Raw genomic sequence first — 13154 nt, 5'->3', positions numbered from 1 at the left:
TGCGTATTTTGTGACAGTATGGCACTCTTGTTGTTAAACTATTGATATCAAAATAACTTTTTTCTTTTCCTTGAACTTCCCTTCTACTGTAAAGTAACATACCTTATTGATACACCTGATAAGTACCAGACTTAGCTTAGAGTTGTCTTTCTTTGTGGTTACTGATGTAAAAAGTTTTACTATGATAAATAAACTTTTCACATAATGTAAGTTTGTTAAATAGTTACTGTAGTGGTCATTTGGAGGACTTGGACATCAATTCTGGGATTTTTGTCCTTTTTTATATATATATATATATATTCGAAAATTTAAGATTTTATGAATATCTGCTTTAGACACTTTTTACAACACAACTTGACTGATGTGCACCAGACAAAGTAAGAAACAAATAAATGATAAACAACAAATGGTCGTAATCACCCTCATATTTTATCAAACACTCATACCGACACTGATAAAGTAGAGCATGGATTTATCCTACATATGGGTTCAGGTCTTTTGGTTGACATGGCAGCTTTATTTTTTTTGTTAGGAGTTTCCAGTTTGGACAGATTATCCTTGTGGGGGTCCTCTCAAGATTTCGTAATGGTTCCCTTACACTGCATTACTAGTAGTAAAACAAGAGCACCGCCTTGCGGGTGCTGACGCTCATCTGATTTTTTTTTTGTGTAATAGAAATATTGTCCTACCCATGATTTTCTAAGTCTAAAAAGGGCCATCATTCTTGCAAAAAGCAGGATAGAGTTATGTTTCTTGATGTTCAGTGTCCACTTATGATGGTGAAAAACTGTTGCAAGTTTTAAAGCAATAGCTTTGATAGTTTATGAGAAAAGTTGACTTAAACATAATACTCAACCAAGAAAATGATTTTCTAAGTCCAAAAGGGGCAATAATTATTGCAAAAAGCAGGATGGAGTTATGGTGCTTGCTGTACAGGGTCAGCTTATGATGGTGAACAAGTGTTGCAAGTTTCAAAGCAATAGCTTTGATAGTTTAAGAGAAAAAGTTGACCTAAACATAAAACTTAACCAAGAAATCTGATATTTTCTAAGTCCAAAAGGGGCCATAAATCTTGCAAAAATCAGGATGGAGTCATGTTTCTTGCTGTACAGGGTCAACTTATGATGGTGAACAAGTGTTGCAAGTTTTAAAGCAATAGCTTTGACAGTTTAGGAGAAAAGCTGACCTAAACATAAAACTTAACCAAGAAAACTGATTTTCTAAGTCCAAAAGGGGCAATAATTCTTGCAAAAAGCAAGATGGAGTTATGTTTCTTGATGTACAGGGTCTGCTTATGATGGTGAACAAGTATTCCAAGTTTCAAAGCAATAGCTTTGATAGTTTAGGAGAAAAGTTGACCTAAACATAAAACTTAACCAAGAAATCTGATATTTTCTAAGTACAAAAGGGGCCATAAATCTTGCAAAAATCAAGATGGAGTTATGTTTCTTGCTATACAGGGTCAGCTTATGATGGTGAACAAGTATTCCAAGTTTCAAAGCAATAGCTTTGATAGTTTAGGAGAAAAGCTGACCTAAACATAAAACTTAACCAGGCAACGCCGACGCCGACGCCGACAACCGCTCAAGTGATGACAATAACTCATCATTTTTTTTCAAAAAATCAGATGAGCTAAAAAGAACATCCTTTACATGCGTCACTTCTGGATGCCCTCCAACCAGGAACATCCTTAAATGGATTTCTAAGAAATATGTTCAAATGGTTCTGCTTTGAAGTGCTTAATAGCTGCAAGAGGTATAAAAATAAAAATATTAACTTTAATTACGTCTTTCTCAAAATCACTGAACTACTCGTGCTTCTCATGTTTTCACTTAATTCAACTCTTGTCGCAATTATCTCTTTCATATCTTTTTAGTCTGATATTCTATGGATGGACCTGTCAGAGGAGGCAGAGATACATATTGGGATTAGTTTTCACCAGCCTAATAGCGTCGCTTCAGTGCAGACCTGTTGTACATGAAGCAGATACAGTAGTGTCGCACTAAGATGACAGTAGTGTCGCACTAAGATGACAGTAGTGTCGCACTAAGATGACAGTAGTGTCGCACTAAGGTGACAGTAGTGTCGCACTAAGGTGACAGTAGTGTCGCACTAAGGTTACAGTAGTGTCGCACTAAGATGACAGTAGTGTCGCACTAAGATGACAGTAGTGTCGCACTAAGATGACAGTAGTGTCGCACTAAGGTTACAGTAGTGTCGCACTAAGATGACAGTAGTGTCGCACTAAGGTGACAGTAGTGTCGCACTAAGGTTACAGTAGTGTCGCACTAAGATGACAGTAGTGTCGCACTAAGGTTACAGTAGTGTCGCACTAAGATGACAGTAGTGTCGCACTAAGATGACAGTAGTGTCGCACTAAGATGACAGTAGTGTCGCACTAAGATGACAGTAGTGTCGCACTAAGATGACAGTAGTGTCGCACTAAGGTTACAGTAGTGTCGCACTAAGGTTACGTAATCTCACGTTTATTAGGTCACCTGAACGACAGCTTTTGCAATGGTAAGGTGTCCATTATAAGCCATATGCTTTATGGATATACAATTCATCTTTTACAATACCGCTTGGCTAGATGTATTGAAATTTCATGAAGATGTTACTTTAGCGATTACAAATGGAGCCTAAAGAAACTACCATTTGCTATGACAACAAAAAGGTCATGTGAAAAATACTCTTTCACGAACTTCACATCATGGTTAATAAGCCAATAAATAAAGTTGTTTAAAAACGCTCTATTCTTGTCTTTCATCTAGACGAATATAAAATATACATCTGTTAAAAGAAAATGTGTTTCTTTTCAAAAATATTTATCATACTTATAAGTGTAAAAATAACATTGTTATAAAAAGTATCAACACATACACTGTTACAGAAAATAACATCCATTTTTCCAGAAAAAAGTCATAAAGTTCAATCTTGAAAGAGAAAAAAAGCATAAGCTAGTATACAATAATATATTTTGCTGTAAAAAAGTTAAGGTTTAGCAGTATATCACAAAACAACAGATTTTTTTAATGAATGAACAGCATCTTGACACACAACTTATCTGTCCAATACATGTTTTACTGTTCTGCCCCACAGAGTTGGATACTTAAAATATTCTGAACGAGTTGTCCCCCTTTAAATAAGAATGCCATTTATAAAGAAATAAATGTAAACAATTGTCAAAACGATGTTTTACCTAGTTATGTAAAGCTTAAACACTCGCACGATGTTGCAAATGCATCAAAACGAAGACGTGTAACAGCTTTTAAAAAACGGTCAGTTTTTAAAGGCGCTAAACTGTCCAGAAGTGTGGCACCTTCATGCAGTTCCTTTCCGGAATTCAATAATATATGAGTAAATTGACAATGGTTTTGTAGAATATAAATGTTTTATACGCTGTTAAATTTTCATGTAAAACAATGCTTTCTTTCTATGATTTGATGACGTTCGAACTTTTTTCTCCGAAACATGGACCTATACCTTAAAAGCAAACTGTCTTGTGATTCAGTTTGGGAAAGCGACGATGCAGTTTTGAGAATTTCTGAAAACAAACACCCAGACATAACGTGATTTACAACAGGAAATGTCCACATAGAGAAATTAAAAAAAAAACACTTCTGGTTCTTTAACCATTAGCCTGCTGGCAGCAAGTGATTCTGCCTTTGCGACCAGTGCAGACCAAGATCACTGTCTGCACTGTCCACCATTCAGTCAGTATCTTTTTTGGAAAACACCCCTTTAAACAGTTAAAGGCACTGTCCAAATAGAAATATCGACCAGTCCACTTTAGAAATTTCGCAGACGATAAAGCCAGCATCTCTAATTATATTCACTGGCAAACACTGACCACAGGAAATATTAATATAAAATGGTCTTCATACTAGTACTCCCTTCATAATTTCAGAGCTAATATATATGATAAAAAAAGTTGTTGTATACAGTTTCTGACATAAAATCCTTTTTTTTAATCATAATACCGATGTGTTATTCGAACAAATGTCAAATGTTAAACTCAAAATCAACTATGTGTAGTTACTGCTGCATTCTTGTATCAAAGCTCAAAATTTGCGCATTTCCCGTTTCGGAAATTTTCTCCAGCAGTTCCATCCAGAACGTTTGCTCATTAGCTGGCTGGGTGTCCCCAGGATAGTCTATGTACGACCTCTTCCTTATCTCTCTGACATCCGAAGAATACGGTGTTCCAGGCTCATGGTCGATAAATATTCCAAAGAACATCGGTTGTCCCCTTTTTAGAGACTCTTCATGGGCCATCCGCATGGCTATCTTCCATTCCCTGTCTTGCTCACACCCCTCTGAAATGATAAAGATCACTGCTCGGCTGACGTGTATAGCATTTGCAATCATACTGTAGATATTTTGTCCTGGAACAATATCAACATCTTGGATAAAGAGCCGGATTTTTTCGTTTTCCAGTCGGCTTTTCATTTTGTACATAACGAAGGTGTTATCGCTTTGAGCAGATGCAATGTATATATCGAATTTGTACCTTGATCCAATGGCACTGAGGCTGTCTATAGAAATGTAGCCGGAGCGAGTTGTAGGCTTGCTAGAAACAACATAGTACCAATATCGGATCTTCCACCGGAAGCGATGGACCAAAACAGCCACTCCGATGTTGAGACAAACACACAATGTAACACAAACACCTATTATAACACTTGTGTATGAGGCACAATGACTCTTCAGATGTTCAAGTACTGAACCAAAGTGCTTACGGTCGTTTAGTTCAATCTCAGTCAAATTGTAATAAATGCACTTGGAAATAGCAACATCAAGAAAGCGACAAGTAGACATATGATCGTATACCCATTGCAGGAAGTCTAAATTGTTACAGTAACACTGAATGTCATTTCCGTTGAGATTGACGAACAATGATTTCATCGTTTTCTTGTAATTCCTTTCCGAAATAGCTTCCAAGTTATCTCGCATTTCCTTTGATAGAGTGTGTATAATATTTTCTCTCAGATCAATTGTAGTGAGTTGTTTCATATGGCTTATCTCAATATCGAATGTAGTAAGCTTGTTTTCTGATGCATTCAGAAGCTTCAAGTTTTCTTGTCTCATTAAGAAACGGCGTCGTATTTTCATTATTTTGTTGTCCGACATGTCCAAACTTTCTAATTTTGTCAGATTTCTTAGAATTCTACCATTTGTGTCGTTTTCAATGGCAGAATAAAGGAAATTTCTCGCTATTGACAAATATTTCAAGTTTGGAACTCCGTCAAAAAACGAAAGTCTCATTTTCGAACAGAGATTCGAACTCAGATCTACGTATTCCAGGTGTTTTACTCCATGTACTGGACCGTCCCAGCAATAAAACAGCGAGAAAGAAGCATTGATAACTTTAAGTTTGTTTGTCTCGTTGAAATACATTTCAGGAATCGGGTAAACGAACTTGCCGTGGCTTAGATCCAAAGTTTCTAAGTTCTTTGGAAGGTACGGAATGATTGTACCCGGCGGAATGAATGAAATAGCTGGAGGACAAACCGGCTCGTCGCTTTCATTTTTATCACTCGTATCCGGTTCTGAATGTTCCCGTTTGATGTTCTCATGCATGAAATCAGTAAATTTGAAGTGGTCTTGGTTTTTATTTGGCAGTGCTCGCTGCTTAGAAATATCATTAGAGCTATAGATTTCCATATTCAGATTTCCTTTGTGTTTTGTGTTTCCTTGTTTAGCAAACGTCTGTTTATTTTGCCGAGAAGAGGAAGCAATTTTTCCTTTCGATATGGCTGCTTCCGAGTTGATAACCTGGTCCGTTTCCAAAGGAATATTTTCGCATGAATTTGCTGCTGTTTGTTTTTGTTTCTGAGAAAACTTTGGTGGATCATGATACCATATCGCAGTGTCATCAGGGAAAAAGTTGTATGACATATCAAATGCTTTCAAATTTTCCAGAAGATAAGCGTCAAATGCATAAAAACCTATTTCAAATTCGTTTTTCTTTGCATTGATGTATTCTATCGACTTTGGCAAGTATTGTATTGAGTGTCTTTCAAAGCCATTGATCGCATTGTATTCAACATGAATTTCTTTTAGTGTGCTGATACTGGACGCTCTCTTTGTTATATCTTTTGTGAAAGTCACTCCGCAACTCATGTGTATAACGTTTTCGATGGCATTTAGAACTAGTACAGCCAATTTAGTGTTTCCCAGACTGGGGAAAGCATGCGAAAGCCCTTCAATAGTAAGGAACCTGTTGTAGGATAAGTCGAGGTGAACCAGGCTTGTCATGTTTCTAAATGCATTAGACCCAACATGTCGTACACCGCATTTTCTCATTGTGAAATTGGTAATATGTACTAAATTGTCAAGCATCCCATCCTTAATATCTGTCTCACAGAATCTCCAAGGAGGTTGAATAATATCACCAGGTATCCAGATGGTTTTCAAAGACGACATGGTCTTGAACGCAGGTCCGAAATTCATGTTTGTTAAACCATCTATCCACAGAGAGTTTAGTTGTTTTATTTCACCCAAAGCTTCACCAGGATAGCCATCTTGGTTATACGCGCCAGTATTTCCATATATCTTTAATTCGATTAGAGAATCAAGATTACTGAACAGTTTTGGACTGGTCGTGTTCTCTGTCATCGGTAATTGGTCGTTATTGGAGAGATTTAAGTATTTGAGGTTTTTCAAACTACTGAACGCTGAATCGCTGATGTTTTCTAATGAAGTCTTATAAAGATCCAGGACTTGCAACGCGCTGTATGTCTCCAGGTCCTTATTGTTAATGATGTGTAGTGCTGTTAATGACATGTTGAGAAGACGTGTCTTGCCGTTAAACGGGTCCGTAGGTATTTCTGTAAGGTTTGTGCTTGAGCAGTTTACTTGGAGCGTAGTGATGTTACATTTACATGTTGTACACGTGTCTATATACACATCGTCTGCAAATACTGACTCACAGACACAACCAACGAGGAAAAGCAAGAGTGTATTTGCAATAGTCCTGAAATCGAAAATATATTTACTTTCTATATCAATACCAAGAAATTGTACTTCTTGTAAATGTGTTTAATAAATGAAATGTAAAATGAGCCGCCCCACGCGAAAACCAACATAGTGCGTTTGCATCCGCGCAGTCTGGTCAGGATCCATGCTGTTCGCTTTCAAAGCCTATTGCAATTTGAGAAACCGTTAGCGAACATCATGGATCCTGACCAGACTGCACGGATGCGCAGGCTGGTCTGGGTCCATGCGGGTCGTAAACGCACTATGTTGGTTTTCTCATGGCGCGGCTCAAATATGTTTTAAATAAGATTCACAGAAAATGCAGTTATTATTCAAAACTAATAAATACATGTAAACTACAATTGCAATAAATAGGAAAATGACAGGTGTAACTCAAATGAATTCATATTCATGGTAAACATGTAATAGCTTTAGATTTTATCATTTAGTAACATGGTAATAAAAATGGCAAAAACAACAGGTATCCCAAATTAGCTATCAGGTATTAATTACGACTACTTACATTTTAATTCCTATTTCTTTTCAGCCTAAACAGGAAAGTAAATAACTTGCTTTTATTTCCTCTACGAAGCTGTAATTTGATTATTTGTCATAGCATTTATACATTGTAAAAAGTAAATAAACACATTTTATTCAAGGAAGTTAAATAAAGTGGTTTCACATTTCTTAACCTTTAGTTATATTTATAGGCTCATAATGCCTGACTGACACATTTTTTATACTGAAAATAATATATATTCATTTCTTGTGAAATGCTATTTTCAGTAATTGTTTAACAATTACAAAGTTTTATAGATTATATTGTTTTGATTACACCCGCAGTGTCTTTCTAACCATCATTTACCATGTAATTATACATATCAAACATCGGACAGCTTTACCATCTGAGCCGTGCCATGAGAAAACCAACATAGTGGCTTTGCGACCAGCATGGATCCAGACCAGCCTGCGCATCCGCGCAGTCTGGTCAGGATCCATGATGTTCGCTTTCAAATGCCTATTGCAATTAGAAAAACTGTTAGCGAACAGCATGGATCCTGACCAGACTGCGCGGATGCGCAGGCTGGTCTGGATCCATGCTGGTCGCAAAGCCACTATGTTGGTTTTCTCATGGCATGGCTCATCTGTTTTCAACATAAAATTTAAAGCCTTATGAGACTTTAAACACGCAAACGCCATTATCTACAAGTATGCACAAGTATTCCCCTTTTTATATAATTTTTAAATATTTTCTATTTCAAATTACAACTTTTGGGTATTTGACAGATACTTGCTTTCATACTTGTTTTGTTTATCTTCTATTGTCCGAAAGCTAATAGACCCAATCAAACTTTAGACTTAAATTTATCATGTGAATCCATGGCCTGTTCTTTTTATCATAAAATCCAGTGCTAGGCTTAAATTTATGTTCTGAAAGCGAGATTTTTTCACAGATAATACTAAGAAATGTGTTAATTGTTTAATTTTTTATTCAGTGTCTTTTCAAATATGCTTGTTCTTTTTGGTGGTGTAAGCAATATCGAAAAGACAGGCTTCAGTTTGCTCCAAAGTGAATTGATAAGGTTTGTACTAAACATGGAACATAGGTCTCATATCACTAATGAACAATTTAAAACTCTGAGCTGGTTTCCTGATTGTAAAACAGTGGAACAGATTACATTCTGACATGTAACGGTCTGATTATTTAAATGAATTATTTAGATAAACCTGGCGGGGATAACCTTTATTTACACTGTCCTGTGACTTTGGAACATGGTGGGGGTTGAAGTGAGGTTAGGTGCACGATAAACCGGTTTAAGTTCCTCCAGTGGTAGTTTTGCCACTGACCGTTCCAGGACGGTGCTCCACTGTGTTCCTTTATTTTTTTGTTTTGTCCTTGTGTGTTTACTTTGTGTGTGTGCGTGTGCATGCGCGTGTGTGTGTTTGTCGTGTGCGCGTCCGCGTGCTCGGATTGCGTATTTAGGACGTGGCTTTCCCCGTTAGATATTCATCCTTGTTTTTTTTTAACTCTGTGTCATATTGAAACCGTATGACTACATCTACGGATGTCTTTAAATCATATTCTAGTACTTATATCATGTATAAATGTTGAATTCTGCTCACCTCGGGGCTAGAAGGCGTGGACGCTAGCTTAAATTTCCACTACCGTCCATGAACAGGCGCATTTAAATTTTCAATTTGGGCGACCTGTTGGTTTCCCCATGGCACGGCTCATTTATGTATTGCTTCACTGTAAAAAATAAGGGATGATCTCATGTTGTTTGTTTTGATTGGTGTTGATGTGACTTACATTAATTTTTACTCATGTATATATTTACCTAATATTGTAGCACTTTATATACATAATGGCGCAACAGTAGCTTGTACCTGTATTATGTTAGGTTTAATGCAGGTCAAAGACGTACGTAGACACTTTGATCATCATTCATTTACAAGGATTATTTCTATTTTACTCAACTACTTGCGACTCATTTATGAGAAACTTTTGAGTATAAATTCAGTTGAGGGAAATTATCACCGATAGGTAACTAATGCAGGGTCTTAACATTAAAGAATGTCGATATTGTTTTATTGTTTTACCTGATCAATACACACAGTGGACCTCTATAGCCGAGTGATTAAGGTTACTGTCTTGGAATCACTTGCCCCTCACCAGTGTGGGTTCGAAACATTTCTTTTGGATGTAGAATTCTTCGTATGAGGAAGCCATCCGGCTGGATAATGGAAGGTCAGTGGTTCGGCCCAGCGGCCAACCTTTGCCGGAAATATTGTTTGGCGGGACACCTGGTTCTTCCTTTACCATCAAAAGCTGCAAATATAGCTATATGACCTGAATTATGTCGTTTTGACTCTAAACCAGAACAAAATCAATACACACAGGACATTATTTCAGATATGAAAGGATGTTGGTTGAGGACACACAGCAAAGGGGAGAAGGTATGGGTGGTGTAATGCGATTGTAACGACCTTGACTCCTCCAAGACTCAAAGTAGTTCCCTCTTTGTGGGCTATGTAGATTTATTTTATCAAGTACGTCTTAATATTGACTTTGCATTCCTGCTAAATGTTTAATAAGTTATATTCAAACTGAAAGTAAGCCGCGATATAATGAACTAGTGGTTTTAGAAAAATATCTAAATAAAAAAGCAGACAGTAACTTGCCATCGTACGTCCTATATTTTTAACAAATTCTCCTGGTGACGATGTACAGCCTGGCAAACGTCATCTTGAATAAGTCGCAATAGAATAACACAGACATGCAGGAGCACAATACTGCTATTATAAGATATAATAAATGTTTAACACAAGAATACTACGATAAAATCGATAGGAATGTAGAAGATTCACGAAGAAACAGAAAAAAAACACAAACGGAACAACTGGCTGTAACCATAACCATTTTTCACATCTCAAAATTCAGTACTCTTTCTCCAGCACTCTAACTCTAGGAATACATTCAGACCCTCTCCAGAAAACGTTCACTGCACACTGCCTTTAATTTTACATTAATTCTGATTCGTTATCAAAATAATCGAAGTTAGTTGAATGTTACCTTGCTCTCTTATAACTAGCTTAAAATAATACATCAAAAGTTCATTGCACATAACCTATCAATTTTACAATTGACATATATTCTGATACTAACAAATTGCTACAGTACATTCTGATTCGCTGTAGATTGTGTTATGAGATTGCTGCACATCACCTTGCACTACAACAATTTACATAAATTATAATTGAATATAATATAAATATATATAGAAGGTGTTTCATGCAAACCACCTCATGCTATTACAACTTACACAAATTCTAATCAGTTATAAAATAATTAAAAATGTTGTTTGCTGCACATCATCTCATGCTATTTATACATTTAATCTTATATGCTATCACACTTCATATACTTTCTTATTAGCTCTATAATATATCAACAAATTGCTGCACATTACAAAGTGATATTACAGTTTTTACAATTTATACATATTCTGAATAATTCTGTAATATATCAACATATTGCTGTACATCTTCTAAAGCTCTTTTAGTTTGCACACATTCTGATTTCCTATAGCAGATATTTGCAGTTTAAAATATAACACCTAATACTTAAATTTTGATTCTCTCCAGTCAACCACATATTAACTAGTGCTTTTTTTATTTTGTACACAATCTGATCCTTTGTAGAATATGATTTATAGTTTACTGCGCCTCTTTTTGTTCTCTTATTGTTTTTGCACAATCCCTCCAGAATGCCTCTTGCTCTTCCTCATCAGTTCCGTTTGGATAGTCAATAAAGTGTTGGCAGTAAATTTCTCGGACCATCTCGGCATCCCTGCCTCTCAATGTGTTTAGGTTGATACCAAGCACTGCAGGCCCATTACGGTGTACCATGTCACACTGCCACATATGTAAGGCAATTTTCATACAGTCATCACTCGACCACTCTTCTGAGAAAACGAACAAAACTACGCTACTTTCATTTATTGCCTTTCCAATAACATTTACCAAATTGTTGCCAAAGTTGATATGGTAAACAGAGATAAATGCAGTTAATCCATTCTGTTTAAAAGCAGGCCGAAGTTTATCAATGACAAACTCTTTTTGATCATCAGAGGACGCAACAAACACATCGTACTTGAATCTCGGTTCATCGACAAGCTCATAATCTCCTCTTCTAACAGTCCTCTTGTCAAAAACAACATAGTACCAATATCGTAGCTTCCATCGGTATCTGTGAACAATGATAACTAAAATAACATTTACAATGAATGCTATTGCAGTAGATAGTCCAATAATTAGAGCGGTATACGACCGACATTTATGCTCCAACATGTCCACTATCAGTCCGAGCTTATTCCGGGAATCCAATGTCATATGTGTATGATTTTCGTCATCCTGTACGCAGTAAGATACATTCACAGCCAAAGTAGAGTTGAACCCAAAATAGTTGTATAACCATTTCACGAACCTTATGTTGATGCACGAACACTCGATAGAGTTAGATCTGAGGTTAACAAATAAAGTTTTCCTAGATGGGCTGTTTATGTTATTGCTGCTTCGTTGCGAAATTTTCTCTAAATCCTCACACGTTTTTTCGGAAAGTGTCCTGATCCTATTCCGTTCTAAATCTAATTTTCTAAGTTTGGTCATGTGACTTATATCAACATTAAAATCTTCAAGAATATTTCCTCTTGCAGACAGTACAATTAGTTCCTTCTGTGACTTCAGAAACAACTTAGGAATTGTTTCAATAAGGTTGAAAGAAATATCTAACGTCTCGAGTGCTGTAAGATTGGACATGATGCTTCCTTCGATATCTTTTGCAATTGTAGAACCCAAAAAATTATAACTGATATTCAATCGTTTCAGGGTTGGCAACGTTTGGAAAAACCTAAAGGATACATTATTACAAAAGTTGTTTGAGAGGTCTAAAGTTACTAGTTTTGTTAGTCCATGCACTGGACCTTCCCAGCAATAGAGTAGAGAATTACTGGCGTTGATGATCTCTAACGTATTTGAGTAGTTGATAAATAACTCAAATATAGGATATGCGTGTTTACTGTGACTTAAATCTAAGTATTTCATGTTTGGTGGAATGTTTCCTAAAAAAGTTCCAGGTGGAATATATCTGTCCTTATTTAACTGTGGACATACTTTCCCTGTGCTTTGTGTTTTGTACTGAAAATAATTTTGGTGAGTAATATCCAAGAGAAGTTGTTGAGCATAATCATGGAAAATACCACCATGGCTACCACCGTGCTCTTCACTTTGTTCGCTGCTATAACGTAATCACATGCGATACGAGTCGTTCATTGCGATTGTCCATCGTTAGTATAATTGGTCAGTACTTACTTGTGAAAACATTGCGTCTTTCGTTCTTGGGTATATTCTTTTTTGAGCCAAAGTGATATCTCATCCGTGAAAAATTGAATAAGAAATATCTAGTGCGTTAAATTTGTCATAATGGAATATATGAATATGTAGATATTTTAGATCAAAAATAATTACTTGTTGCTCTCAAAATCTTGAAGAGTTTTAGGTAAGTAGAGAACACGTGTGTGTCTATGTGTCGAATTTTATTGTGATGTAGCTGAAGTTCTCGTATCGATTTATTTTCAATACATTTAACCATTTTTAGTATTTATTCAGACCACACG

At 36.3% G+C, this 13154-nt stretch overlaps 2 protein-coding genes across 2 annotated transcripts; both read right to left on the bottom strand.

The window, feature by feature from the left end:
• Nucleotides 1–2744: 2744 nt before the first annotated feature.
• LOC123528765 (toll-like receptor 4) lies at nucleotides 2745–7655 on the bottom strand. Its single transcript, XM_045308738.2, has 2 exons — nucleotides 7502–7655; nucleotides 2745–6976 (listed from the first exon to the last, which is right to left on the bottom strand). Coding segments are annotated over exons 1-2 (2943 nt in total). The 5' UTR covers nucleotides 7504–7655; the 3' UTR covers nucleotides 2745–4035.
• Nucleotides 7656–11196: 3541 nt separating this feature from the next.
• LOC128547766 (toll-like receptor 4) lies at nucleotides 11197–12297 on the bottom strand. Its single transcript, XM_053520925.1, has one exon. It carries the CDS (start codon nucleotides 12295–12297, stop codon nucleotides 11197–11199), a length of 1101 nt encoding a protein of 366 aa, XP_053376900.1.
• Nucleotides 12298–13154: the final 857 nt, after the last annotated feature.

Source organism: Mercenaria mercenaria, chromosome 13 (genome assembly GCF_021730395.1).
Source record: "Mercenaria mercenaria strain notata chromosome 13, MADL_Memer_1, whole genome shotgun sequence".
NCBI lineage: Eukaryota > Metazoa > Mollusca > Bivalvia > Venerida > Veneridae > Mercenaria > Mercenaria mercenaria.
Note: the sequence above shows the minus strand (reverse complement) of the source record. Positions and strands in the feature narration are given on the sequence as shown.